Raw genomic sequence first — 27280 nt, 5'->3', positions numbered from 1 at the left:
CCTGGGATAGATGTAGGCTATCCGAAAAATGGATTTCCTATCACTGGATATTGTCGTAGTCTAAGCCGTTCATCACTTGATCCGGCTGATGGAGAGGAGATGGGAGTCAGAATTCAATACTAAATCCCTCTGCTGTGCTGCTGCTCATCGCGAGGCTGATGGATGTCGATGCTTGGCGAAGACGATCTCTCTCTCGTCGGCACAGGGCAGCAGGCAGCAGGCAGCTAGGCCAAATAAAAACGTCACCCAAGTTGATCCGGCCCTCAGTCACATTGAAATCCGAAACCAGAAGCTCGCAAGTCGCAACGAGAGCCTTTCATCTCGAGTTGCATATAGAAAGCCTCGCTCGCTCGCTCGGCCCAAGACGGCCCAAGAGTCTCACAGCTAGACGTCGAGATGCATGAATGTATGACGATATGTACGCCCGTGAAAAGAAACTCAAACTTTCTATTGTCTGAGTGATCGCTTCTTACAATGACTTTCTTAAAACTTGACTTCTTTAGACTTTTTAAAGATCACTGTGGACGTACGTACGTATGTGTCCTGTATACTAGACGTACACACATGGAATTGGAATGTCTCCCACAATTTTGTCCGCCTTGTGTCATTTTTAACACTAGCGTGTATTATAGCTATTGTAGCGGCCTACAGTTTCAGATTAACTGCCCGTGTGGTTCTTAGTTCGTCGCACATAGAATTTAATAGTTTTCAGCTCCTTGCTGAAACTACAATGCCAAAGGCTTTGACGTGGCTAGCGCTATCGCTTTGACTGTGAGCGTATTAGAGCGTATATCGTTGGTCGGAAGAATGGAGGTTGCATCACTACTCACATCAGACGAATCACAAAATGGCATCGCCTTTTTCGATAAAACTTTACTATTAATTATTGGACGATTCCTAACTCAATCAATATTTATTTGTAATGTGCAGCGAGAAGTTCACATCGAGTACGATTGACAATTAAAAAAAAAAATGGCGGGAAATTTGAAACGTTTTAACAAATCAAAGATGTCGTATTCAAATTCCGGCGGGAGTTTCATTCATTATTGGCATATAGTAACAGCCAGTTCTATTTTTAAACATGAAATTCATTTATTTTTTATTTTTCAATAAACAATTCCTCGAAGATACACTTCATTTATCAAAGAGCCCAGCTTTATTTCTTACCCGGATGAATAAAATGTAAGGGGGATAAAATGATGCATATAAACTGCTTTCTAGACATATTGTTGTGAGGATTCACTCAGTCCTACCTCAAGCTGATTAGCATGCATATTGTCGAAGCCTATCCTACAGAAAGCAATGCAAATTCCAAATGAATCACCAATGTCTTATAGAATGCCGCATGAAATAGAAAGACCAGCAGCCAGCTATATAACAAAAGGGATAAATAGAAATGCTGGAGACGATGGATTATGACCGGCTCTATAGACTTGTAGGCGGAGGACATAGGCCCATATCTTTGCCAACGGGAGTCAAACTGACGAGTCAAGGTGTCGTCTGCGGCTGAAATCCCTCGGATATGCGACACACAGAGCAGCAGCCAGCGAACGAGACATGCGCAATCGCCGTCTGCCGTCCCGGCACGTTTAACATCCATCCAGCAGCCGAGAAAAAAAAAACAAAAACAAGACTGTCCTATATGGCTTGCTCGTCGTTTTTTGATTCCCGTGCGCTGAGACCGCACCAAAAAGTGGACGGCAACGCACACAACGACTCCCGTCTTTTCCCTCTATCCGCTGGCTGCCTGGATGTGGAAAAGACATCAAAAGCAGATGCGATTCTCTGCTCCCGGCTCAGTTCAGCAGCTGCCGGGGCTTTCGTATAGATCACAGAAGAGAGAGCGAGCGAGTCCAGCGTGTGCGCCAAGTTGGACGACGACAGCACATTCATTTTTCCCCCGCTTTCTTTGATTATTCTCTCTCATTTGCTCAAAACGGTTCATCGTCGGTTCAGAAAAGAAATGCAAAATGATTGTGCGTCGATCGACAGTGAACCTTTTCTTCGTTTTCTTCAACTTCATCGGGATCGTCCAAGTCTTTTTCACAGGTATTTCGTGTTGTTGTTTTATAGCCATTCTATTGGCACGCAGCAGCCTTATGAGAGGAGAAATCTAATCTTACGTCGCAATTATTATAATAGCCTTGACACGGTGTTTGAATTCGCACGATTTTTCGTTCGACTCCAGATGAGAGAGAAATGAAAAATGCGATTATTCTGTAATTTCCGATAGCATGTATAACGTAATCATTGGACAATTGGATAGTTGACTATAGTGATGAATCTTTTGACTTTTGACACATTCCCTACCAATAGCGACGGCTATGCTAATCATCACCTTTCAAATCTCAATAAACTGCCAACACCGCGGAAACAGTTCAGCTATATAGTTCCGTACAAGAAGTGCTGACAATCTGCTAGTGTTTTCTTGCTGTATAGTCATTTGCGCAAATATTTCACTGGGAGAAACTCAATTGGCACTCTTATTGTTTTCTTCTCTAATGATTTTTCCGCTTTGTGAAAATGGAGTAAAAGGGACGACGCGACCTTTTGCTGGGTTATTCCCCCTCCACTTCTACTACTATATTCTTACGAATACGGGTACGCGACACCCAAGTAGAGAAGGTATAGTCTAGTTTTCCTGCCTTTTACTTCGTGTCTTGGTAGGACGACGAGGTAAACTTCTTACCTGCTTAAAGCCTTGAACTAAACTTGCCCGGAATCAAAAGCCGCCGCCGCCGCCCTGTCACGGATCTTTTGAAAGGAATAAGGAGCTCCTCCCTCTGTCTTGCGATTTTCATACAATTAACAACTACACTGAACATATCAAACATTCACCTGTATTTCCGCTTCCGCAGCCGAACGACACGTGTAACGACACCATTTGGAGAAATGGCGATTAACAGCATAATTCCACTCAATGGAAAATATGGACAAATCAAAACTCTGAATTGTCATTTTACCTTTTTGATTTATTATAAATTATAGCTTTTGTATTACTATAATATACATCTTATAGATACTTTTGGTATCCACTGTCGATAAGCCACATTTTACTGTCAATTTTATTGGCGGAATTCTAATGTCTCCGTGTGGTCTATGTAGTGAGGAGTTCTATTTTCTGGGAATCTTTTCTGAAATCTAATTCATATATAATTCATATATAATTTCTACTAGAAATTAAACTAAATAGGACGAGATGGTTGTCTCATTTCCGCACTAATGTTTTATTGGTATCATGCTACAGTAAGAAACACGTGCAGTCAATTTTTCATCCGGTATTCTGATATTGAATGATCTGAAGACACATTGATTATTCGTTATCTGAAACTTTTCTCGAACAATTCTAGGAAAAAAGACAGAAGTTCAAAAAGGAGGATATAAATAGATTAGCACAGACGTTGTACCTTCTATTGTATTTAGGTTTCGATTCGAAAATAAAACCGGCAGCACCCAAATTCATTGATTTCTGCGGATTTTCGGCATGTGTATATAATTTATATAAGCGTATTAAGCTACATGTCAAGCTCGGCAATGATTTGATAAATATCTTAGTCACTTTAGACATGGCTGGCAAACTTTTTTGCTTATTATTAGCTAACACACGGCCAACTGTATAATGCTGTGTCATTCATATGGTTTATGGTCACAATTAATCGACGAAACTTTTATTTGTTTTTAATTGTTTTTAAAATTCTCCGTTTTCTTTCTTTTTTTGTTTTTGTCTTTTTCTTTTCTTTTCTAGGTGTTAACTGTTTGCAGATTACAGATTTCTTGGTTCCGCTAGCGGCCAAAGTGGGCGAAGACCGCCAATTGAGTTGCCAATATCAGTTGGGCAGCAACGAAACGCTTTACTTCCTTCGGTGGTACAAGGACGGCAACGAGTTTTTCCGTTACATGCCCAAAGAGACCCCGGCCCAGCGTGTTTACAACGTGTCCGGCGTTAGAATCAAAGTAAAGACTATTTCTTTAGAAAAAAAAGAAAAATACGAAAAGTTTCATTTTTCAAAAAAGTCGCCAAAAATATCGTGAAAAAAAAAAATGTGTCTCAAAATTCCTGTTTTGTTTAGACACTTTCATCGACTTCCACCAATGTGGTGCTGACAAAGGTGGAGGCATCGACGAGTGGCCTGTACCGCTGCGAAGTTTCGGCCGAAGCGCCGGGATTCGAGACCGCCGACAGAGAAGCGCACTTCAATGTTATCGGTAAGAGTTTGGCATTCATGCAGACGCGGGTTTGATTTTTTTTTGAAAAAAAACCGCTTTCTCTTCTTTCTCTTCTTTTCTTTTCTTTTCTTTTCTTTCTTCTTTTTTCACCTTTCCGCCAATGCAGCAAGTTTCATTTTGTTTTTTGTCTCTCCTTTTATTCTAAGAATATTATTAGCTCTTAGATATTGACGGATCTGATTAGGTAGAAAAAGAGTCACGCTCCGCCGCGTCTATGTCGTGAAAAAGTTGCGACGAATTGTCTGTGCGCATTGAAATCTTCAAAACCCAAGGAAGAATGAGAGATGAAAAAAAGAATAGAAAGAACCTGATGATAGGGGGCAGACATGTCATAGTGATAATGAACATGTAGGAACAGCCTGTTAATTAGTTTAAGAGCCGTTGAAACGTCCACGTCTAGAGCAACACACAACTCGGCAGAGTGTCACGCTATAGATGTTAAGTATTATTATAAAGGTCTCTCTCGTCTAGAATGATATAAATATATCCATCAAAGTTGAATGAATAGGAAAAACTGTCAGCTCATCAAGTGATATGCTGTGGTACCTACGCTGGTGCTGGTGCTAGCTGATGGTACGGTTATATCTTAGCCGGCGAACGAGATGTGATGCTCTCCGATTTCAGGATGTAAGTATCAACATCAGTGTAGCATCATCCCGAAAATCAAAGCAAAAGAGGGTGTTGCCTAGCGACCAACTGACGCAACTGAGTAGACAGCAGCGGGACGACGACGACGACGACGACAAGGTAGCTAGATATTGTAACAAAAGCGAAACGACTAGCTAGCTCTCAACTGCCATCCTACCGTTGATTGCCATAGTAAAAGGAGCAATTTGCTCTGCACTGCATCCGGCCGATCCACTTTCCCTCGAGGCCATTTTCTACTTTTCATTCTCTCGTATCATACTTGTGCAGTTTTTTTTTTTTCAAAAAGATAAAAGTCACCAGGGAAAATCAAAATCAAATACCAGAAAAGAAAAAGAAAAAAAAAAGCCGCTTCTTCTCAGTTCCACAACGAGTTGGTGCCGCTGGTATGTATATAAATAAATGGCAATTGCTATAGCAGCACATTACAAAGTCACGGTAGCTACTCTTCTTTAAAAAAGCGGATAACATTGCAGCTGCTGGAGTCGGATGGAGATGATGAGTTAGAACCTCAGCCGAAACTCTGCAAACAAATAAATACATTTAATTTTAGTTCTTATATTTGAAATCTGAAGTGATTCGATATTATTCTACTTTGCATATTTTTCGATTGGATCAAAGAAGAAATTGTTGTGTGTTTTTGCAACCATCCGTCGTGTATAACAGGAGGAAATGTATCTGAACGCCTGTATAGTTATAACGGTGTGTAGTTATTTTCTGTTATACCTGGAAAACGCCAGATCAAGTTACATCATCCCCTAACAATGTCTATGTATTGAACTTGAGCTAATTTCGTTCGTATCTCCTTTAATCTAAAAAAACTATTTTTAAAATGCATTTTTCGCTGGCCCCCCGTGTTGCGTAGACGGACCTAAAGGACTTCCCTTTGTGACCGTGTCCAAAGTGACTGTCGACGAGAGCATCGCCAACGAAACGATCGTGGCCAATTGCAGTGGCATGGAGGGCATTCCAGCCCCTCAGCTCTCCTGGTCTTTGGCATCTATTCCCGTACATATAACAACTCGGAGAAAATAATTATCTGTTCTTTATTTTTTAAATAAATAATGAGAACCATTTTCTTGTTCAAGGTCCCCAACGATAAACAGTTTGTCGTCCAATGGGTTCAAAATGGCATTGCTGACAATTTGAAGCGAACGACTTCGATGCTGATTTTGCCAATCGATTGGATCATCCAGGTCGTCAACAGACTCGAAAGGTCACGGGCATTGGCTGGCCTGGTCAAAGGTTCCGACGTCGTTTTGCCACTTATTTGCACTTCACACATCCTGGGCTTGTTCGAAGAATCCGACAAACATGACATTAGGGTCATCAGGAATTCGCCAACTACTTGGGCTCCGTCGTCGATTCCGGGAAGTCGCGTTGCCATCAAATTGGCAAAATCGGCGACGTCTATCAATTCATCGGCTACTGGCCTCAGCACTCGGCACGGAGCGTTTACCAATGTTTCCTCCAACATCACGACCCAATTCTTCAGTAAGAAGCTATAAAGGACAATTGAATGCTACTTGATTTTGATAAAATCCTCTAATTGTTTTTGATTATTTAGGTCGGCTGATTTTGGCAGGATTTATTTTGATGTTCTCATCAACGTGGTCCATCTGTCGCAGTTCATTTTGATTTTCATCTGTAATTATTTCAAGGAAGAATATTTATAAAATCCCAGCAGACCTATATACTGTACCTATATACATCAGCGCTATGGAATAAAAGACAATTGGCTGAGATCTGAACACTTAGAATACGTAGCGCGTAGCGGAATTTGAATACCTTTTATGACACAGTGATCGTTATCCCCCTCTCTCATATTATATTGAGCTCGACACTTTTTGCCATGCCATTTTGGTTTTATTTTTGTTTTCTTTCTCTTTTGCTTACTTGTTGAATGTTGAACATTGATGAAAGATCTCTTCTATACACAAGCCTCAAGTTACTCATTAAGGAATGAAAGTTATGTATACGTAACATATACGTAACGTCGTTTAGTTCTCGTTTTTCTATTCAAAAATGTCACTAACAAATTTCGTTCGTCTGGATTCTTCTCTGAGCCAAGCAGCATTGAATTGCATTTTTTTTTTAAATTAAACGACGCACTGTCTATAAATGATTTCTAAATGATCTCCAGTTCAATACAGTATATATAATAATATACTCAATGATGAATTGCAATTTGTTTCAATACATTTTTCTGTGTTACTGTTTCCGTTTGGGGTTTATTTCAACAAATTAATCTTAAAAAATGTGTTAAAACTAAAGAGCTTTTGATTAACTTTCTTCCCCCACAGAACTTGATGTGGCACGAGCATTTAGTCAGACATGTTCGGATGCGTTCAGGTGAAGATCAGAGGAATAATTATTCGAATCCAGCAGCGAATGTTTCTTTTTTTCTTCATTGCGACTTCTCCATGTTCTGTGTACGTCATTTACAGAAATTGGACATTAGCCGATTGCACATTGCCCGATCACCAGAATCCCATTAGACGCTGCGATATCCGTCACCTAATAAGCATGTAATATCAAGTCGGTCGTTCGGAAAGCATATATTTCTATAACGGTTCCATTACGCAAGCACCGCATTTAATGCGACTCTTCCTCCCGTGGTTACACTGTTTCGTTTACATATACTGAAAAAATCTCCTTGATTTTCTGTCTCCGGGTTATGATTATATCAACAGTTACTACAGCAACTTGTAGTGTGCTTCAAAGGCGCATAGGAAATTCGTGGGTACGGCCTATCTAGAAGCTACTTGAGTTTCCCAATGGAATCTACTTGATTTCCCCCCATTTTCCGTGGTTACGCAGATTCGTTTACTAATGGAAAAACTGCGTCGTTCTTTTTCATATTTGTAAATTGGAATTTTTCATTCAATCTTACGTTATTTCCGTGCAGATGAACAATACACAGAAATAGAGCGTAATAACCGACGTATGTACGGTTTATGTTTTTCCTATGTAATATAGCGTAAAAATAAAGATATAGTTAGCCTGCTATCTTGCATAATAAGTTCCGTCCCTTATTGCCCTGACTAAATATCGTAAAGGCCAAGTATTTTTGGCACCGTCCAACTTGACTCAACTGAGCAGGGTTTTTCTTTTTGAAAGAGTTTGCGGCTCAAAAATGTGTCTGGCTAGTCTCAAAGACCGTCGAAAAGTGTCGAGGGTTTTAATATTGAGTTCTTATTGAAGCCAAGGCCATACATATTATCCACCAACCAATGAATAGTTTAAGCCGGCTCAAGATCGACAGCCGCTTTATTTACTTGGCCTGTACACACAGGCGATGAAGTGAAATCAGTAGGCTAGTAGTTCGACTAGGGTTTCGAAAGTGTCAAATAAGAACTAAAATAAACAAGTCAGATAAATAGTCAGGACTCTCACATTTGAATATATAGCCAGCAGTCTGCTACTCCCGCTGTTGTTTAGACAGAAATTATCATCCATCGGGTAAATATTGATGGCGTAATCTTAAAAAAAAATAAAGAGATATATACATAAAATCCAACACTTATTAGCCAAAAAAAAAAAAATAAAAAATCAGCCAAGTGTTAAGTGAGAATGAGAAAGTTTGGGGTTAATAGATGACAAAGCATTCTGGTATTTGACTCACGTTTTCGATTTGTTTCTCGACTTGTATTGGCTTATACGTACATGTTAAAAGAGAAAAGAAACGTGAACTGACGATGCTGGTGAGGAATAGTAAAGAAACGCGAATAAGTCGATGCAAACATATCCAACTTGGGCGTATTGAGCTGTTGAAAACAGCTACAACCTACAACGTTCGTCGTTCAGTTGTCCGGTTTTCGGACAGATTAAATAACTTTAGTCCAGCAGCAGCAGCTCCATAGCAGCAGCGCTGCTATATACTATAGCGCTGGCAATGTGTTTACTGTAGAGCGGCGGACACTTTCTTAATATCCGGACACGTCACGGACCGCGACCCATCCCCTTTTCCCATGCCAACTGCCTTCTCTTTTGTGCATTTGATATTCAATCTGGACGCGTCCTGAGCTGACACAGCCAACAAAGAGAATAAGAGACCTTATAATACGAATACATACCGTAGTGTGTGTGTGTGTATACGTCGCAAATAGACGATAGCACGTTACAGAAGTTATAAGGCGTTTGTCGCGCTGTGTTCTCTCAGTTTTCCCTCCTGATGGATGTTTCCTTCCGCGAGTTGCATTTAAAAATGAAAAAATGAAATACAATTGGCGGATGTGTTGAGCTGGCCTAAAACGCCACCAAAACAACTGGAAATATATATTAGCGACCGGCGGTGAATCGCGTATGCAAGGGAGAAATTAATAGCATTAGCGTGTGTATAAACCCAGCAGCAACCATAAATGTACCTTTATTTTCCCTCTCGGAGTCTCGGTAGAATAAGCGTCATTAATCGTTAGGACCTACTTATGTGTGTGTGGGTTGCGCTAATACTGATGAGAAGAATAAATAGAAAATATTCCAACCCAGCAATGTTGATTTCTTTATTCCACTGTGAACTGCAGAGTCAACTGTTAAAAGAAGCGCCTAGTGTTTAAAAAGTGAAAGATTTTCTGAAAAGTGTAAACCAGAAAAGTGTCCATTTTTTAAAAGAGAAAAAAAAAAGAAAAAAAAGAAGAAGAAGAAAATGTTGTCGTTGTCTATTCTTTGACTATCCTGTTGTGGTCGCGTGGCCTTTTGTATCAGCCAAAAGATGAAAGCCGGGATTCTCCTCCAGCGACAATTCTGCGACGTTTCCTCTCCCTCCCCCCCCCCCCCATTTCCCACCCACAAAAGAAACAAAAGAACAGACGAAAAGGAAGTGAAGGAGACGCAAGACCGCGATCCTACTCCCGGGACGGAGTGAGCGTCAACGAATATGGAAATGAGGCAACTTAAGCCGAGGCCCAGAACAAAAAAAGAAAAAAAAAGAAAAAAACAATAAAAGGGAGGACAACAAGAAGCTAGACGGTTCTTTGAGTGAAAGTTACTTTCAGCCCGGAGCGACTTTTATTTTTCTATTTTTTTATCAAAGAGCTATACTTATCATTGTCTTACCATTTTTCACGCCAAGAAATGTTTTATTAAAAGTAACACAACTGCCATGGGAGTTCAAAATCTTCAAATGTTGTTCTTGATGTTTTGTGTTGTTTGAATTTCAACTGAACACTGAGAATAGGAGAATATACTATATGGGAATTTCTTTGCTCAAATGTTATGAATGATGTGCAACTTTCATTAGACTTTACTCATAGAAATCAATTTCCCGGTAAATTGAAAATCCACGTAATTTCCTGCCTGCGGTGGGTTGTGGATGATGAATGGTTGTTGCGCTATAGGCTCAGTCGGTCGGCCGGACACAGTAGTCTGTAATAATGAAATGCGCGTGCGGGGGGGATTATTGTCGGGGAGCTTTCCGGGGTCAACTTGATCTCCTCCAGGATAAACCTGGTCGGTGTCAAGCGTTAAGTCAATAGCGGCTCTATATTCCGGCCAGGCCATATCCTGATATGCCCATGTCGTTTTATACGGTGGTGCGACCCGACCGGGGGGGATGACGTACTCTTCGAGACTTCTCTGGCTGATATATGAGATAGGGATTTCGAAGAGATGTGTGTGTGTGTGTCGAAGAATATGAAAGGGATATATATATATATACCGATATATAGGCTATATATAGAGGGAAGCTGTTAGAGTGCTCTACACTATACATGTGGAGCGGGGACGGACATGTAGGTCGGATATATAGCCAACAAGCAATATCTATCTCGGTCTACCCCGTGAAAATTCAATTCTTATGACTGAGAAAAAAGACTAACGTTGGTCTTCTTGCGTATCTTTGTAGAGAGTTCAGTTCCGCGCTATCCTCAATTTTTAATGGCGATGACGATTTCTTTAATTCAGAAAGAAAATAGGTTCTATATGTATATTTGATTATAGACCACTTTCTTGTATTGTTATTATCATTTACTGTATGTGCAATAACCAGGTTGTCTTCTTTATTTGAGATAAAACGAATCACGTCACATTCCGCAAAAAAGATGGCCAAACATCACAAAGAATAACCCTAATCATCAGGATATCAAAGGCAAATGTAGGCTATGACGAGGCATCATTCTTCCTTGTCACAGGAGAAGGGGGAACAAAAAGAAGTCAAAGTGTGCTTATTAAAGATGCTATGATATTTATTGCCACCGTTGTCATTTTCACCCGGCCAACAATCGTTTATTCCCGCGTCGTGCTGTACAACCATCCGATCACTCTCAATGTTTTGCACTCATTTGGGGTACAACCCGTGGTCACTCGATCGTAGATTTATTCCGATACTATATGTTAGTCGTTAGAGCAAAACAGTTTCAGATATTAAAAAAAAAAAGATTACGGTATTATCGAATTTGATCAATATTAGACTTTTAGAAAAAAACATTTTGCAGTTCATAGATTGGGGGGGAAAAAAATTGATTTTAATTGGCAAGTTTTCGGCATTATAAGCTTTAGATTGAAACGGTGTGCATCCGACCCATTGTTATAATAATCAGAATTGAGAAACGACACTTTTTGAGTTTTCTTTCGGCCCTCCCTGTTTCTATCTTATTACGACGACGGAGTGCTGAGACGGAGCCAGCTTGCCAGCACTATATAATTTCCCTAGAGTTTCATAGAATTTCCTCCGTTGGCGTAATCCGATGATAACCGAAGAATGCCGCCGTTAGAGGCGAGACTATTAATCTTAGGGAAGATCTATCTAACAAAGGGGGTTGTATATAGCTCTTGCTCTGCTCTGCTCTGCTCTGCTGAGATTTGTACTTTATACTACCAAAGATCGTTGGAGACAACTGTTGCTGAATGCTGAGCGCTCAAAGGGTAATAAGAGATTGGAGACGTTTCAGCGAGCGCTTGGCCTATTTGAGTTCGGTTCGCCCAGACCCTCGTTCTTCTGTACTAGACCATCTCTGATCTTTCTCGTCGTGCTGGCGGGCTAGCGGGCTAGCTATCATTACTAACCCACAAATCATGTGAGCAAGAAATGAAAGTGAAGAAGAAGCGATGAAAAAGACAGCATTTACGGTCAGCAGAACACAAGCGAAAGACGGATAGCTGCTCTTTACCGTCGTGACACATCTCATATATCTACCGGGCAAAGGAAAAGGATAAATGGGAACGGAACCCTGCGCGACGTCTCCTGCTGTCTTCCCCCACCCCCTCCCATCTTCCTCTCTCCGCGTCCTCCATCCTTCCCGCTGTTCCCAGTACATGCACCGCGGACAATCTCATCTTCAATTTCCTTTTTTTTTTACCCCGAGATATATTTATATACGCGTGATGTGGCGGATTCTCAGCACCATTTGTCCCGCGTGCCCGACCCCCCCTCGTAATATATCTATTGAATAAATGATTCACCTACCCATCACCAGGGAATCCAATGTTGGGCGATGCAGATTTTTCCTTCCGTTTTGGATATCAAACGGAGATATTGCGTGTTGTAAATAACCGTAAATAACCATATTAAACGGAACTCGGCTTATTATTAGACTTGGCCCTTTGAAAAAATAAGCCTGAAAAACATCAAATGCGTCAACCATTGATTAGTTTTTTACTCGTTCAATATAGCCTAAATAGTCGACGATTAACATTTTGGTGAGAAATGTGGTCTGTCAAAGTTTTTTTTTTTTTTTTTTTTTTCAAATTTATTTATCGTCTAAAAGAGTAAAAGAGGCAACTTTTGTTTATAAAAATTTTTAAATTAAATTCATTTGTTCGTGCTGAATGATAGACAAATCATTAAAAACAAATCACGAAATTATCTTAGGAAAAAAAAAAACAATTACAAATTTGAAATGAGAAAATCTTTATTAGCTGGTAATTATGCCTCAACCTTTTATTTCTTTTGCTCAGATGCATGTCAAAATATACAATGGGTTGTCAAGACAACCGCTGCTGCGTAGTGCAATTTGCAATTGCTCGTTGTTATGGCATCACTGAATGACTGTTGATTCCAATCTCCGTTGACCCAACAACCAACCCTGAACTAACTACGCCTGAGGTAATCATTTACATCTACTTGGCCAGCCCGCGTTGAATGTGCCGAGTTTTTATCGAGTTAAAACTAATAATAACAGCCATTCAAGCAGACATTTTCCGAAAGAGAAATTTAGACAACATCAGTTTGCTATTTTGAGCTGGAAAACAAATTTATTAATAGGCAAATCATGGAAGAATGAAACAATTTATGTTTGGCTGGCATTTTTACTCCACGTAATGGTTTTACGAAAAATAAAAAGAATCCTCTTTGTAGGCCCTTAGAATAGAAGAGATGATTAATAAGTTAGATGATTAATAAGTGTACGTAGGTTGATGGTACAGTGACGTACTGTTAATAACATCACAAATTAAATGTTGCGCAAAAATTCCGGCGCAGCACACTGACGCATGTTGCATGGACCACTTTTGTTTCGTTTTCCACCATGACCCAACTTTCGTTGGCTAATGAGGTGATCGGTCGTCCGGTTAACCGGTTCAAATGAGGTCGAAGTGAATTTTTTATTGCGGGGGCTTTGGGAACGATGCACACGACGCGAACTCATTTTCATTAAAATATTTTTAGCTGGCCGTAAAGAAGCGCGACGAAGAGAGAGGATTTAAAAACAAGGAAAGGAGTTATAAATTATTAATCGACTTCTAGCTAAAGATCTTGATTGCACTTTTAATTTCAAGACGGGATGGGAATATTTCCAGTCCGTGAACTCTAGTCAATCGTCATTCAATAAATGCTTCAGAATAACAGGGAAATCAAATAATCTAATGATGTGGGTTCATTCATCACACACTGTATTGATAATTATCTGAAAGACAAAGAAACATTGGATCCCGTGCATAAATTACCTTCTGTTACGTAATCAGCATTTCTTCAGTGCCAGTCATAACAGCAGTAAGAAGATACAAATGTTATTCATTCAAATTTTCTATTATAGACCTTTCTTTGAGCAGCAGCAGCCACGCTACAAATTGGTTCAATTTGATAAAAAGGATAATACATTCAAAATAACGATGACAAACGTCAGTTGGATGCTTTAAGACAATTGTAATAATCAAATGTAAAAAATGGTAACAAATACGGTTTGCAATTTCGTCAAGAAGTAAGGCTCGTTTAAATAACGCGGAAATATTTGATACTTTTAAGTCAATGCATCCCAGCGATAAGGAAGAATTTTTTAAATCTCGAATCGAGATCTCAATTATTACGCACTTGTTCAGCGATAAGTAAAAAAAAAAAAAAAATACAAATTAAGCAGGCGATTCTTTTTCTTTTGTCAGTAATGGTTTTTCATCAACATCATTTCCGGATTTCCTGGTTTCTTTCTCTCGGAATGTAACCCAAGTGTAAACAAGGCTTCCTGCCACACTGCAACAAATACAAATGAAATTATAGATTTTTAAAGTTAACGTCTATGGGAACATTAAAGTACCTGATATTGAGTCCTATAAAGTTGGTGACGGAGAAAATATAGTCACCACCAATAAAAATCCCTAAGTAAGTGACGGCTATGTTTTTCAAACAGCCTACTATTGTCGTTGTCAAGGGAGAGTTGTATTGAGTACACAGCAAAGTGCTGTAAGAAAGAACGAAACCCATAAAACAGGATCCCATAAATTGTGACAGGAATCCAATGTCACCCCACTGCTGGTACTCCCATGCCTAAATAACGTAATTTAAACACGTAAAAGCATTACATATTATAATTTTTCAATGGAAACCAAATATTTCATCAGAAAAGAATCCAGTTATTGATATTCTACCTTGTGCAAGTCTCCAGACACTCCAGCAATAATTAGTGCAAGAGGAATCATGAAAAGGGAGTTGTAGAAAAGTAAGCCATTTTTGCCCAAGTCTTTGGCATCAAGTTTCTTCTTCAAAAACACTCCATTTGAAGCTGTCAGGATATTATTTAATGAAATATATGTATAGCCTTGCAAATTAAATGCCAAATCTAGATGAGAATGAAATCAATTAGTTATGGTACAACTTTTAAAATAAAACAAGTGAAGCGGATAATACCTTCACTAGCAGCAACTAATGCACCAAATATCATCATATAAACTGAAAATTGTACTGAGCAAGAAGCAGTGAGTCTAAGAAGTTAAGAAAGATTTAAATAAAATCCAAAAAACAATCATAATTAACAAAAATTACCCTAGAATGTAGTATTCAGCTACCATAGTCATAAGAATTGAAAATCTCCTGAGTACTGTCAACATTGGCAAACTGAATAAGTTATAATTAGCATGATGAATAACTGCAGACAAATAGTTCTTTGCTTTAAATAGATCACCTTAGCTGCTGAGTACCACCAAGTCCCGTCATCATGTTTCCAGCAAAAATAAGTGGTAGCGGCCATATTCTTCTGAATGTATCTTTTTGTAATGAAGGAAATGAAACATATCCTAATTTTTTAGACACGGACAAGACCACCACTGTTGAAACCATCTGGAATGTGAAATTTATCTTCGATGAGACTTGGTTAAAATTTAAACAATTGAATTATTTATTTAACCTGTCCAAGCCCGAGAACTTGAAATGAAGGAAATCTGTGACAGAAATATAAATCATCACCTGTAGTGTGAATGTTTAAAAGTCAAACATCATCAAGACTTCCAAATCGGTCGTCTCATACATGTTTCTTTTTAAAGTTGAATATCTGAGTGTCAAAAGTTGGCTTAAATAACTAGACTTACTTGTAACTGGTCAACACTATTTTGTTCACCACAGTGATGAGAAAAGAAGCCGCTGCATAAAACAGGGCCGAAGATATCCTAAGATATCTAGTCGGTTGTTGAGTATTCATTCCATTTGATCGATCGTTCAACTTGTTTGTCTCAGCAGTCGACTCCATTGACGGAAACGACGGCTGCTAGTCTTGGAGACGGCAACAAGTCGGCACATACTAAACGGTAATTTTTTCTTTTTCCCGTCGTCTGGAAGATCGGGCGACGGTCGTGTGTGGATGTGGTGGTAAAATGTTTCGGTCGACTGCTTTCTTTCTTATCCCCCGTGGGGTTTCAGTTTGACCGCCAATAAGAAAATTTCGCCTCAAGGGCTTACATAAGTGACACAACCCCAATTCAACCCACTGAATATCTTGGTTTATTATTTTTAAAAAAGGCAAGAATAAATGATAATACACGAGATTCTCACTCAAAAAATAGAGGTTCGAGGGGAGCATTAAAATTTTGCATCAAAGATTATGAAAACCAAATACTGCATGCGAGGTGGCCCTACATTTTAAATATACATTTTGGCTAACAAACCAGCATCTCATTATGACTTTAACTGGGCCAACATTTCGATTTTTAAACGAATTTGGAAAGCACAATTATAGCAACCATATCATCATCCAATCAGATTTCAGATGCACGTGACATTATGCAGAAATACAGCAGCAGCAGCAGCAAACTCGACCATCATTGAGCGTTGATTTGTGTGCAATCATCAAAGGTTATTATTACAAATACTGTCATGAGTGACGGATGAATTTTTAAAAAAACTTTACGTTCCAGTAAAGCGACACATGAAGTCCAATTCATTTAAGTTCTGTGGAGTATAGGTGAGGATTATAATCAGAGCTGCTTATTTCGGAGAGCAGCGGGTAAGTCCGTCCGATAATCGTTTCCAAAGATCAAACATTTCGTGAGTTTTGACCATGTGAACACTGGCGAGTTTGGCGACGGCACAAGTATCCAGCTTGAGTCGGCGGTTAAAAAACTGCGGGTAATTGATGTGCTGGATCTTAAGCGGGCTGGCCACCATCCCCGTGACGAAAACGTCCTCCAACTTGAAGAAAGTTTCGTTCAGCGAAGCTTGGTAGAGTGGCTCGACAATGTCGTTGGTCAGAATGTAAGCCGGGCCCGTGTTGAAGTCGGGGTACATGGCCGCCTTGAACTGAGTCGGCGAAATGTAATACTTGGAAGTGACGTTGCGGATGGGCTTCCATTTTTTGGCCACCTTGCCCATGATTGTTCGTCGTCGGCTGGCAGCTCCGTCCAGGATGGACAGGAGCACAGGCATGTGAATGTACATGTCATCGTCCGTCTTGAGTAAGAACCGGGCCCGGCTGCAATGTTCCCAACTCCATTCCAGCATGGAAATCGTCTTGAGCGTCAAATTGTTGTACGTATCGATGAAATGACCCTGGGGGAAAAAATAACAACAACAAAACAAACAATGAAAAATTGTTGACTATTATTCCTGTTTTGTGTGTTGAAAAGACCAAGGATATTAGGATACAGTGGAAGCTTTTATTTAGATTGTAGAGAATCGTGTCCGCTGGCAAGGACGCCAGAGAGTCATCGGCATTCTTTCATTCATGGCAGCGTATTTAGAACACGCTGTAGTTTTTTAGCGGGTCTGATTCGGTTACAGCAAAAAGCTTCTTTCGCTTTAATGGATCAAGTCTGAGTCTGATAGATCCCGTGACATTAAGGACGCCCATTGTTCGAATGTCCAGGAATTCTGATTACCGTCGACGCCAGACTATAATCCAATCCGGGCAACGATTGCGATAACATCCTTCTGGACGAAAGGAGAGTTGACACATTGGCGATTCCATTTCCATTCTGTGAAATGTCTTATTTCACCACGTCGAATGCCAAATGTGCGTTCGGTTTTTGGCACTTAATTGCATCACGCAGCGTGAAATTTCCCAACTAGTCAAATTGATATGATAGTTTTTCTGAGCAGTTGCGCAAGCTGCTTACCTGGATGATGTCACCGTAGATGAAATTCTCTTGCTCAATCAGCGAATTCTCCGAGTGGTTCTTGGAAGTGCCTACCATGAAAGCCATGCCCACGTCACGACGGAAGGCGACGTGTCCCCAGGTAGAGCGGACGGCCTCACGCTGGGCGGCATGGCCGGGAGCGGTTGTAACCAAGATCATCAGTTTCATGCCTTCGCCCTGCTCTGGGCAGACGTCCTTGGGAGGGAGATAATGGCCGGCTTGATACAAGCTGCGAGTCAGCACCGGAAGGTTTTCTTCTTCGCTGCCAACCTTGGGCTGGGGCTGCGGATGCTCCTGTGTCACAGAGTTCATTCGCACCGCTCCTTTCACGGCGCCGACGCTTTGAATCTTGGCCGTCCGCGCATTGGAATGCACCGACACGCTGCTGGCCACCTTCTTCGTCTCCAAATGGAGCAGCGTGCGAGACATGTTGTCAGCGTGAGCGTTGGAAGCCTCAGAGTGCACTGCTGGCGAGGCGTTGTCGCTGACGGCAAACGACGGAGAGATGAGCGATTTCTGGTGCTGCTCGTCAATCTTTAGCGATTCTTGTTGTTGGGCGTGCTCTTGCTGTTGGGGGAAACTTTCGGGAATGGGCGAGGGCGGTTGCTGAGGTTCCGTCTTGATCACAGGTGGTTGAAAGGCAGGAGATTCCTGATCGGGCATCATCTCTTCCGGTAATGCCTCGTCGGGCGAAATGATTTCAGCGGCAGCCGCCGCCGCCGCCGCAATGGCTTCGTCGTTGATTGGCCTTTCCATTTTATCTGATGATTTCGCAGGAGATTTCGCTGTATGGTCGGCGTGAATTTTGTTGTCCAAAATCACTGTAACACTCTCGGCAGACGCGGTTCGGTGCTGACTGCAGTTTTGGCAAGCTGGCGTGAACAATTGTTGCACTACATTTGGAGCTGAGTGCCCTAAAACATTGAGATCAAGATTTATACATATAACTTTTGGATAGTAAGGAAAACATTGATTCGAAAAAAAAGAACATGGCTTCTTTTCTATTGATGTCAGATGAAAAATGATATTTTTAGTTATTATACCGTCATTATTGAATTTGGAAGTTGTTTCCATTCGATGAATGAAAGCAATGGTACCAAAGATGGCGACAGCTGATAAAAGTATCAACAGACCCCGGGTCACTCGGACAATCCGGCCTGCAGGGCGGATGAATCGGCAGAGAAACATCTGTTCAGTTAAAAAACAAACACATGTAGTAGATACAAAACAATCGACTCATTATGCAAATAATACAGTACGCACTACCTAGTAATCAATTTAAGGGAAAAAAGAATGCGTCTCTATTTTCAAAAGAACTGTATCTAATTGTTCCAAGAACAAACGCTGAACAAAATCGATGGTAATTCTTGACGTCCTATTTAAAAGAACGAAATATTACCAATGTTTACTATCCAATTTCATTCGAAGACCACGCTCACTGTTGTTCAATCCTAATCTTGTTTAATGTGGTTTTGAAAGAACCAAAAATAGCAAACGGCGTCTAAAAACTGTGCGGTTTGTTAGAACATAGAACAGTTTGTTTCTGGTCCCTGTAGTTCATTGGTCTTAACAACGAACGGATTTTGGAATCTTCCAATAACGATGGGCTGTACTTACGGCATGTACTTTATTTTGTAGAAAACACAACAAAAGAAAGAAGCTAGCGATATACTCTTACTCCGTTGTTTAAGAGTATTTTCCACTTTCTGAACGTTGCAGTCTCGGCGTGCGAGCTATCCGAGATTTTGAAACTATATAATAAGAAGCAATCCGTTTCAAACTCGATTTTCCCTTATTAAACAATGGAATACTGGTTTCTCTAAATTTATTCTCTTTCTGTTTTATTATATCAGGATAAACACGTCGCACAGTTTCGTTTGACCAAAAGAAGGAGGGAGAAAGTAAAACGAATAAATAACTGACATTTTCACTTTGGGTAGTTATCAGCCAAAAGAGAAAAGTGGACCCTGTTTGCTCCCAAATTTTCAAAATCACAACACAGCGAATGCGACCATGGGTGGTTCTTCGGAAGTTTTAACGGTGATGGGTTACACCGGGTTAGAGTACCTTTTCTTTTTTCCTTCACCGACAACTGGGGCAACGACTATAATTTCGAACCATTTAGCTCAGCCAAGTAAACTGTGATAGCGCCAAATTGGAACCAGTCTCTGCTTCAGTTTGACCCAAAAGCAGCCGGCTGTCTAAACAACAAATGTTAGTTTTTTCCCGGTGAAATCCATTTGAAAATAACCCCCCAAAAGGTTGCGATTAATCGATAGGGTCGATTTATATCGATTTCGAAGTGAAATTGTGAAAAAGGGCGACGTCGACTGCTTTTCTTTTTTTCCGAGGCCAGCCACCAGCAGTTTGTTTGTCCATTCTCATGAGAATGGTTCGATGCATTTGACGAGAAGAAAGTCTCACTTTAAATTCATGGTCGACTCGTTGTGTTGCTTAGGTAAACGTTCACGACGATGAGAAGGGGAAAAAATTGGGGGAAACAATGATTTGTCACTGACAGATAACAACTTTCACTCCCAGCTGGAGCTAATTAGAGTTATTACCAAATATTGGCGAATTAGTTTTTGCTGTTATAAGAAATTTGCTTTAAAGTGCCTGTAATCTTCGAGGAAGATTACACTAACGGTTCACTAACAAGAGTTAGTTGGCGATGAAGCGCAACTATGAGTAGTACTACTGTTTACTGTGGTTCGAGTCGAAAAATCGATGCATGAAAAAAGTTTGTACAGTTTAAGACCATTAAATAACATTTTAGACTACAGTTGGAACATCTCTGTGATAAATAGAAGCGATACACGAAATTTGATTTACCTTCTAATCAATTCTGCAGGCTAAGAGAACACGGACGTTAGTTGCAAGATGAATTTCTGTAAACCAGTAATTAGGTCAATAATTCCATGTCTTCAGCACCATTTAGGAATCATGTGAGATCTTCCGAGTATTGCACGATCAATGAGAAACGATCAAAAAATATAAACCCGTACCATGTAGCCAAAAACATGAATCAAATCAGCCCAAAGTAGTTTTGAAATCAGAACAAGAGCAATACAAAATATACACTGGCTTTGTCAGAGTTGTCTATGGAAGGAATGAAAGCTGTGCACTGCACTGTGTGTTACAGACTTGTCCCCGGTAGTTCAGTCTCCAGTGGACGAGAAAACACTGAGGAAGAGAAAGGAAAAGAAGTGAAACTTTGCCCTCTGGCGGAGGGCCCTCGGGGTACAGTTGGAAAATTCACATATTTTAGAGCTCTTTTCCCATCCAGCAGGAGACACGCATTTAAGAAAGAAAAGACCATACACTAGCCATGTGAAGGTGTGACGCGGTTCGTTGCTCTTCCCTCAAGGGCTTGGACGCCTCCACATTCTACTAAAGATTTTTTTGGTTTAATTTATATATTTAATAAGTGTACCTGCTATTGTTTGCTGCATAATAGCTTTTTCGTCTTTGATACAAGAGGGTCTATTAAAAAAAAAGCTTTTTACATTAGAGTGGTAAAAATTTGATGAAAATAAGATCAGCAGAATTTAGTTTACTTTCAGTAAATAACTCTGAATTATTTAAATTGAAATAAAATACTTGTTACGTCGCTAATTGGAGTCACGATCGCTGGGAATCACCCATTCTTGAACTGTGTCCTGGAACCCCAACTGCGTAAAGAAATATTTATATATCCATTACGCATTCCTATTGGGCTGCAACTACACACTAATTCACTAGAATTAAAAAATGCCTGGTAGTACCCGGTAGTACCGCTTTACAAGGACACAAGGTCGTGTCTGCAATAAAAGATAAACTAAGAATGTAATATTATTATTTTCGAACAAAAAGAACTAACGAACAATATTTTTCGGTCTCCTTTAATAAACTCAAGATTATCATCTATGACTATTTTGAGTTTTCTTACTTTTAAGTCTTCAGCATTTCACATGTTATACACAACAAATGCACCATCTAGCGACTTGTATTATTTTCAAAAGTAAAATTATGATTAATATGAATCTCGTGTAGTATTATTAAATCTTATGTCCCCATTGTTTTATATGATTAAATATATATTCTTGCTAAAACTTTTCAGTATCAGAAACAATCAAGATTTCTGAAGAATAAAATTGAAGAAGACGCTGGACGAATGATTCACTCTGTTTGGACTTGGCGGCTTGCAGAAGAGATCGACGCTTTTCGTTCGTCAGTTGTTTTCAGGGACTTTGTATTTAATGCTGACGTGTGTTGGGTTGTACTCGTCACAGAGAGATAATTGAAACACCAGTATTTCATTTTCTATTCAATTTAAGTATTTTTTTTCCTACCTTCCTTCGTGTCCACTATTAGGATAGTTTTCTGATTGCCTTGTTGGTGGGGGAGTTCCGCTGAATTCCAAAATCTCTCTATTATCACCATGGGTCTTACCATTTCAAGTCTGTTCACTCGGCTTTTCGGCAAGAAGCAAATGAGAATTTTGATGGGTTAGTTAAGTATTATAAGTATTCTTCTGCAAGAATTAGTTTTAAATTATGTATTGAATGTCTTTCTAGTTGGACTTGATGCTGCTGGTAAAACAACAATCCTTTACAAGCTCAAGTTGGGAGAAATTGTGACCACAATCCCTACAATTGGTTTCAATGTGGAAACTGTTGAATACAAAAACATCTGCTTTACAGTCTGGGATGTTGGAGGCCAAGACAAAATTCGTCCTCTTTGGAGACACTACTTTCAAAACACCCAAGGACTCATCTTTGTTGTAGATTCCAATGATAGAGAACGTATCACAGAAGCACAAGACGAACTTCAGAAAATGGTAATATTTGATTATTGGATATTGTTTTCATTTTCTTTCATGTTCATTATCTGACAAAACTTTCAGCTTCAAGAAGATGAGTTGCGAGAGGCTGTTGTCTTGGTATTTGCCAACAAGCAAGATTTACCACAGGCCATGAGTGCTGCTGAACTTACCGATAAACTAGGCCTTAATCAACTAAGAGGGAGGAGATGGTATATCCAAGCAACATGTGCCACACAAGGTCATGGATTGTATGAAGGACTTGACTGGCTCTCCAATGAACTAGCTAAATAGTAGTATTTGGCATGTTCCCATTGATAAATCCTGCTGGTGGCTTAAGGAAATTCCTCAAATTTCAGATTTGGTGGTGGAGGAAAACCAAACATTCCTCCTGAGCTATTATTCTTCACTTTCAGTCCTTTCTCCTTATTTGCTCTGTTTATGAAATCATAATTTTGTTTGTCATATTTGATGTATCTAATTTGGATGTCAAATTTAAAAAAAGAAAGAATTTGAGAAGAATACATTAGTTACAGTATTTGCCTTAAAAAGATTGCCCCTTAACAAAACCTAGTAGTCTGATCTCTAAATTTACCTTATTAAATAATTACTATAAATATGAGTTATTTGTAACTCTAAAATTAACTAACAATTTTATGTTTATAACAGTATTTTTTGATAAAGTTAAATACCAAGTTAGCAACATTAATGCATATACATGGGGTTAATTGTATAGCTCTTTATATGAACCTTTCTTTCGTCAGTTAATTTCGTAATAACAAGCGTTTATTTTAACCGTGATTCATTTGATCAGAGTTTAGACAGGATGGTTCATAGATCAATCGATGCCATTGAATAGAATCTATTTTTAATATCGGAAATGCTGTTCGACCGAAGACTTAGGAAAACTAATGGCGAGTTGATAACTTCCCAGTTTTTGTGTTGTCTGCCACCAGGTGGCAGATATAGCCTTCGAAGTTCGAATATTCTTTAAAAAGCATATAGCCATGTAGGCAACCTTTGGTCCCTCGCTTATTTCTCTCAGATTTCTAAAGGTTGTTTTCATTTGCATTTTGATGAACTTCAGGTATGTAACAAATGCTGAATAAACTATATTGAAATCATCTATGTAATTCTGCCCCTATATTTTATTGTAGACCACTCGCTACCGTGCCATTCCCGAAACTAAAGGTATAAAGTAATTCTAACGTCAGTTGGTCAGTGTAAAACGACTGACGCAACGTAAATACAAATAATTTTTACAATCATCAAAAACTGCATTTAAATAAAATTATTAAACATGTACGGTTTAATTGAAAATCATATTGAAACCACAAAAATTTGTATGTCCTTTTTCGTAATTTCCGCGTAAAGTAGTACCAAATGTGGCCGTTGCCATTTCTATTATTACCTTATCGTGGCTCATCTCTTGATCTCTTTACAACATTGGAGTATTTATTCTTCCGAAATAGTTCATTTATTGGCCGCCACAGCATTCGTTCTGTCGAAGGTGGCGCTACGGACGTTTTGTTCGTTCTCCGTTTCCATCGAAAGTTGATGCGGCTTGTCCCTTGTTCAGACGCCCTTGCTAGACGCCATTTCATAGCTTGCCGTTTGGACTGTTTCAAGGTTTAACGTTTAATTTTCAAAGTGCAAAGACCACGGTACGGCCTGTTTTTCGGTATTATATTTTGTTGGTATAAGGCATACAGTAGTTTAGCCTTTTCAAACGTCATGAGAGAATTTTACATGAAATTTTTTCTTTTTCAATTTTAGATTAGCTTGCTCGTAACCATGGAGCAATCGAACGTGTCCCAGGAAGCCTTAGCTGCTGTTCAAGCAGTTCAACTAGAACTAACTGGAGAAAATGCAACAAGCCTGTCTTTGAGAAGACCCTTCGATCCTGTTGCTCATGATCTGGATGCATCATTCAGGTTGACCCGATATGCAGATCTCAAAGGATGAGGGTGTAAGTTACCCCAGGATGTTCTGGGGAAACTTCTTTTATCTGCAGGGCTTCAGGATGACGATGCTAACATCCAAGATCATGAGCAAAGTCAATATCTTCATTTTCCTTATACAAGAATCGGTATTTTTTTCTTATTTCTTGCGGCTCCCTGTCGACATTTGGTTTTTTTCCTTTTTTATTATTTATATTTATCAATTTTGTTTTCTCTGCTAATGAATCTTAAACTAAAGGTGTTGGAATGGATGCTTCAGTCACACCACTTCGCCATGGAGGCCTTTCACTTGTTCAAACTACAGATTTCTTCTACCCTTTGGTTGATGATCCTTATATGCAAGGTAGGTTATGTAAATATGTAGGTAATATCAATAGCAAATGTGCTGATACATTTATTTGATTAATAGGGAAAATTGCTGCTGCAAATGTTTTGAGTGATTTGTATGCCATGGGTGTGACAGAGTGTGATAATATGTTAATGTTGGTTGGAGTTTCAACAAAGATGTCAGAAAAGGAAAGAGATATTGTAATGCCTCTTATTATGCGTGGTTTTAAGGTAAATAAATATTTTTTGTGACATTCCACTTTTACTTGAAGTTCACAATGTTTTCTTTTTTGGTTTTTTAGGATTGTGCCTTGGAAGCTGGTACTAATGTTACAGGTGGTCAGACAGTAATGAATCCATGGTGCACTATTGGAGGTGTAGCATCCTCTGTTTGTCAAACATCAGAGCTGATAATGTAAGATTTATAAAAAAAATTATTATGGCACTATTTAAAAACTATTATTATTGTTTTTTTTTGCAATGTCTTAATTGTAGGCCAGACAATGCAGTTGTAGGAGATGTTCTTGTTTTAACTAAGCCTTTGGGGACACAAGTAGCTGTCAATGCTCATCAATGGTTGGACCTACAAGATCGCTGGAATAGAATCAAACTGGTTGTATCGGAGGATGACGTACGCAAAGCTTATCTTCGTTCAATTGATTCCATGGCCAGACTGAATAGGACAGGTACGCCTTATTTTAATTCTCAATGTAAATGTATGTACATTAAATTGTTAATTATAGCCGCCCGCTTGATGCACAAATACAACGCTCATGCTGCGACTGATGTCACTGGATTTGGATTGTTGGGTCACGCTCAGAACCTTGCCGCACATCAAAAGAACGAAGTTTCTTTTGTTATACATAATTTACCCGTGATAGCAAAAATGGCTGCAGTTGCCAAGGCTTGTGGAAACATGTTCCAGCTTCTTCAAGGTCTATCTGCCGAAACTTCAGGTGAATTTTTTTATTTTTCATTGCTCGTAAGCAGGTTTAAAATAAATTGTTTTAATAGGTGGTATGCTTATCTGTCTTCCACGCGAGCAAGCTGCAGCATATTGCAAAGACATCGAAAAGACTGAAGGATATCAAGCCTGGATTATTGGAATCGTGGAAAAGGGAAATCGAACTGCCCGAATCATTGATAAGCCCCGAGTAATCGAAGTCCCAGCTAAAGAAAAAGAAGGCGAACTTTGGTAGAGTTCAAAGCCCCCCATCATCTTATCATCGTCATTTTTTTTTTTCAACACGCAAATTTTTATCTGTGGGAATGGGTTCCCCTGGTTTGTAGGCCCCAGATAGGTAGGAAAGAGTTTTGTACGTCGAATGAATTGAAACAAAGAAACTGTTAACTCAGCATTGTTATCGATGAAGTATAAATACTACACTCTCGTTCCTAGTAGTTTAAATCCTAAATTCCCACAAATCAGCTTCATTCCTAATTCATCGTGTTTCCCGTCAAGCATAGTGGCGCATCCTAGTGCCATTAAATAATGTGGAAATACAATATCAAAGTCAAACCTTCTGTATGTGTTTTCTTACAGCATATTTCAAGCAATTCATTGTGTTAATTAAAGTTCATCTTTAAGATTATTATCAGCTGATTGCTGAGGTAAGTTGGTAGGCTCTTCTTCAGATGGAACAGCAGTTTCTTCAGGAATAGCATCAAGGGCTGCTTTACAGCTGTAATTATGTCAAAACATTAAAAGCATAAAATGAATTGAAGCATGTTGGCAAAACTTGTCAAAGGTTTCCTACCTATCAAAAATTTCTTCTACAGTTGTTTTGGTACTCCATGCTTTCAGTACTTTTCCATTATGGTCAACCAAATATTTGTAAAAATTCCAATCTGGGTGAACTGATGATTGACCTACAGAATTGAAAGCAACAGAGATAAATAATTTAAAAAAAAAAAAAACTTAAAAGATGCTGATCAAGTAATTTACTTATGAGATTTTTAAAAGCTGGATGGGCATTTTCTCCAATGACATCAATTTTGGAAAACATAGGGAACTCAACAGCATAATTAGTTTTTGCAAAATTATAAATAACTTCATCCTCATAAGGTTCTTGTTCTCCAAACTGATTACAAGGAAATGCAAGGACATTGAACTTTTGGTTATATCCTAGAATGTCTTGTAGTCGTTTCAAAGCTCTGTAACTAGTATCAGTGTATCCACACAAACTAGCCACATTGACTACTAAAGACACCTGAAATAAAGTTTTACAATCAGTATTATAAAGTTATTCAATAGCTGGACCATTTTTTGATACCGTTCCTCTGTATTCCTCCAATGACACTTCATCGCCTTCAATATCTTGAACGTTGAAAGTATAAAAATCGGGCTCATCGTCACATTTGGCAATTGCAGTAATTGCCAAAAAAAATATTAACACGTGACAATAAGACATTTTAACGAACAACTCTTTAGGTGACGTGTACAACTATCTGACAGTCACGTAGCCGCACGCTAGTTCGAATTCGATGTCAGAATATTGCCTCCAGGCTCCAGCGCTGGAATATAAAATCGCGGGTTGCCTTCTTCTGC

At 39.3% G+C, this 27280-nt stretch overlaps 6 protein-coding genes across 11 annotated transcripts; 3 read left to right on the top strand and 3 right to left on the bottom strand.

Annotated features, from left to right (window-relative positions):
* The first annotated feature begins 1752 nt into the window (after window positions 1–1752).
* LOC124327815 lies at window positions 1753–7091 on the top strand. The gene is made up of 6 exons (XM_046786824.1): window positions 1753–2049; window positions 3746–3954; window positions 4071–4206; window positions 5738–5880; window positions 5961–6366; window positions 6440–7091. Exons 1-6 carry the CDS (start codon window positions 1971–1973, stop codon window positions 6508–6510), a joined length of 1044 nt encoding a protein of 347 aa, XP_046642780.1. The 5' UTR covers window positions 1753–1970; the 3' UTR covers window positions 6511–7091.
* A 6843-nt stretch (window positions 7092–13934) lies between these two features.
* Window positions 13935–15864, bottom strand: LOC124327650 (UDP-sugar transporter UST74c-like). Of its 2 annotated transcripts, none has more exons than XM_046786641.1 (8): window positions 15604–15864; window positions 15423–15456; window positions 15201–15355; window positions 15062–15133; window positions 14927–15000; window positions 14668–14858; window positions 14337–14566; window positions 13935–14272 (listed from the first exon to the last, which is right to left on the bottom strand). In XM_046786641.1, the coding sequence occupies exons 1-8, from the start codon at window positions 15759–15761 to the stop codon at window positions 14155–14157; spliced, it is 1032 nt and encodes a 343-aa protein (XP_046642597.1). In that variant the 5' UTR covers window positions 15762–15864; the 3' UTR covers window positions 13935–14154. The 2 variants fall into 2 exon arrangements, with proteins under 2 accessions (XP_046642597.1, XP_046642598.1); XM_046786642.1 differs by having other exon boundaries at window positions 15423–15481; window positions 15604–15735.
* Window positions 15865–15989: 125 nt separating this feature from the next.
* LOC124326962 lies at window positions 15990–21523 on the bottom strand. 4 transcript variants are annotated; one of them, XM_046785677.1, is made up of 5 exons: window positions 20649–21523; window positions 20476–20531; window positions 18687–18831; window positions 17623–18557; window positions 15990–17056 (listed from the first exon to the last, which is right to left on the bottom strand). In XM_046785677.1, exons 3-5 carry the CDS (start codon window positions 18829–18831, stop codon window positions 16496–16498), a joined length of 1641 nt encoding a protein of 546 aa, XP_046641633.1. In that variant the 5' UTR covers window positions 20476–20531; window positions 20649–21523; the 3' UTR covers window positions 15990–16495. The 4 variants fall into 4 exon arrangements, with proteins under 4 accessions (XP_046641633.1, XP_046641632.1, XP_046641635.1 ...); XM_046785676.1 differs by having other exon boundaries at window positions 20476–21522; XM_046785679.1 differs by lacking the exons at window positions 20476–20531; window positions 20649–21523 and adding an exon at window positions 19567–19840.
* Window positions 21524–21865: 342 nt separating this feature from the next.
* On the top strand, window positions 21866–22995 carry LOC124326963 (ADP-ribosylation factor 2). Its single transcript, XM_046785680.1, has 3 exons — window positions 21866–22130; window positions 22200–22462; window positions 22529–22995. The coding sequence occupies exons 1-3, from the start codon at window positions 22064–22066 to the stop codon at window positions 22736–22738; spliced, it is 540 nt and encodes a 179-aa protein (XP_046641636.1). The 5' UTR covers window positions 21866–22063; the 3' UTR covers window positions 22739–22995.
* A 970-nt stretch (window positions 22996–23965) lies between these two features.
* On the top strand, window positions 23966–26256 carry LOC124326959 (inactive selenide, water dikinase-like protein). 2 transcript variants are annotated; one of them, XM_046785672.1, is made up of 8 exons: window positions 23966–24108; window positions 24221–24533; window positions 24644–24748; window positions 24815–24963; window positions 25035–25147; window positions 25228–25418; window positions 25476–25688; window positions 25747–26256. In XM_046785672.1, exons 2-8 carry the CDS (start codon window positions 24239–24241, stop codon window positions 25929–25931), a joined length of 1251 nt encoding a protein of 416 aa, XP_046641628.1. In that variant the 5' UTR covers window positions 23966–24108; window positions 24221–24238; the 3' UTR covers window positions 25932–26256. The 2 variants fall into 2 exon arrangements, with proteins under 2 accessions (XP_046641628.1, XP_046641629.1); XM_046785673.1 differs by having other exon boundaries at window positions 23982–24125.
* On the bottom strand, window positions 26241–27272 carry LOC124326961 (glutathione peroxidase 7-like). Its single transcript, XM_046785675.1, has 4 exons — window positions 27006–27272; window positions 26678–26942; window positions 26490–26601; window positions 26241–26414 (listed from the first exon to the last, which is right to left on the bottom strand). Exons 1-4 carry the CDS (start codon window positions 27141–27143, stop codon window positions 26303–26305), a joined length of 627 nt encoding a protein of 208 aa, XP_046641631.1. The 5' UTR covers window positions 27144–27272; the 3' UTR covers window positions 26241–26302.
* Window positions 27273–27280: the final 8 nt, after the last annotated feature.

This window comes from Daphnia pulicaria, chromosome 2 (assembly GCF_021234035.1).
Source record: "Daphnia pulicaria isolate SC F1-1A chromosome 2, SC_F0-13Bv2, whole genome shotgun sequence".
In the NCBI taxonomy this organism is placed as follows: domain Eukaryota; kingdom Metazoa; phylum Arthropoda; class Branchiopoda; order Diplostraca; family Daphniidae; genus Daphnia; species Daphnia pulicaria.
This window is presented reverse-complemented; position numbering and strand designations above follow the sequence as displayed.

Excerpts from the sequence above, each read along its gene's own strand:
- LOC124326961 (XM_046785675.1), bottom strand. The coding sequence starts at position 27,143 with ATGTCTTATTGTCACGTGTTAATATTTTTTTTGGCAATTACTGCAATT. Across the intron at positions 26,602-26,677 it reads AGCTTTTAAAAATCTCATAA|GTCAATCATCAGTTCACCCA; the intron begins GTAAATTACTTG and ends TCAATTCTGTAG. Across the intron at positions 26,415-26,489 it reads GTAGAAGAAATTTTTGATAG|CTGTAAAGCAGCCCTTGATG; the intron begins GTAGGAAACCTT and ends ACATAATTACAG.
- LOC124326962 (XM_046785677.1), bottom strand. The coding sequence starts at position 18,831 with ATGTTTCTCTGCCGATTCATCCGCCCTGCAGGCCGGATTGTCCGAGTG. Across the intron at positions 18,558-18,686 it reads TTCCAAATTCAATAATGACG|GGCACTCAGCTCCAAATGTA; the intron begins GTATAATAACTA and ends TCAATGTTTTAG. Across the intron at positions 17,057-17,622 it reads TCTACGGTGACATCATCCAG|GGTCATTTCATCGATACGTA; the intron begins GTAAGCAGCTTG and ends TTTTTCCCCCAG.
- LOC124326963 (XM_046785680.1), top strand. The coding sequence starts at position 22,064 with ATGGGTCTTACCATTTCAAGTCTGTTCACTCGGCTTTTCGGCAAGAAG. Across the intron at positions 22,131-22,199 it reads GCAAATGAGAATTTTGATGG|TTGGACTTGATGCTGCTGGT; the intron begins GTTAGTTAAGTA and ends ATGTCTTTCTAG. Across the intron at positions 22,463-22,528 it reads AAGACGAACTTCAGAAAATG|CTTCAAGAAGATGAGTTGCG; the intron begins GTAATATTTGAT and ends CAAAACTTTCAG.
- LOC124327815 (XM_046786824.1), top strand. The coding sequence starts at position 1,971 with ATGATTGTGCGTCGATCGACAGTGAACCTTTTCTTCGTTTTCTTCAAC. Across the intron at positions 4,207-5,737 it reads AGCGCACTTCAATGTTATCG|ACGGACCTAAAGGACTTCCC; the intron begins GTAAGAGTTTGG and ends CGTGTTGCGTAG. Across the intron at positions 6,367-6,439 it reads CATCACGACCCAATTCTTCA|GTCGGCTGATTTTGGCAGGA; the intron begins GTAAGAAGCTAT and ends TTGATTATTTAG.
- LOC124327650 (XM_046786641.1), bottom strand. The coding sequence starts at position 15,761 with ATGGAGTCGACTGCTGAGACAAACAAGTTGAACGATCGATCAAATGGA. Across the intron at positions 15,001-15,061 it reads GCTGAATACTACATTCTAGG|ACTCACTGCTTCTTGCTCAG; the intron begins GTAATTTTTGTT and ends TTAACTTCTTAG. Across the intron at positions 14,567-14,667 it reads TGTCTGGAGACTTGCACAAG|GCATGGGAGTACCAGCAGTG; the intron begins GTAGAATATCAA and ends TACGTTATTTAG.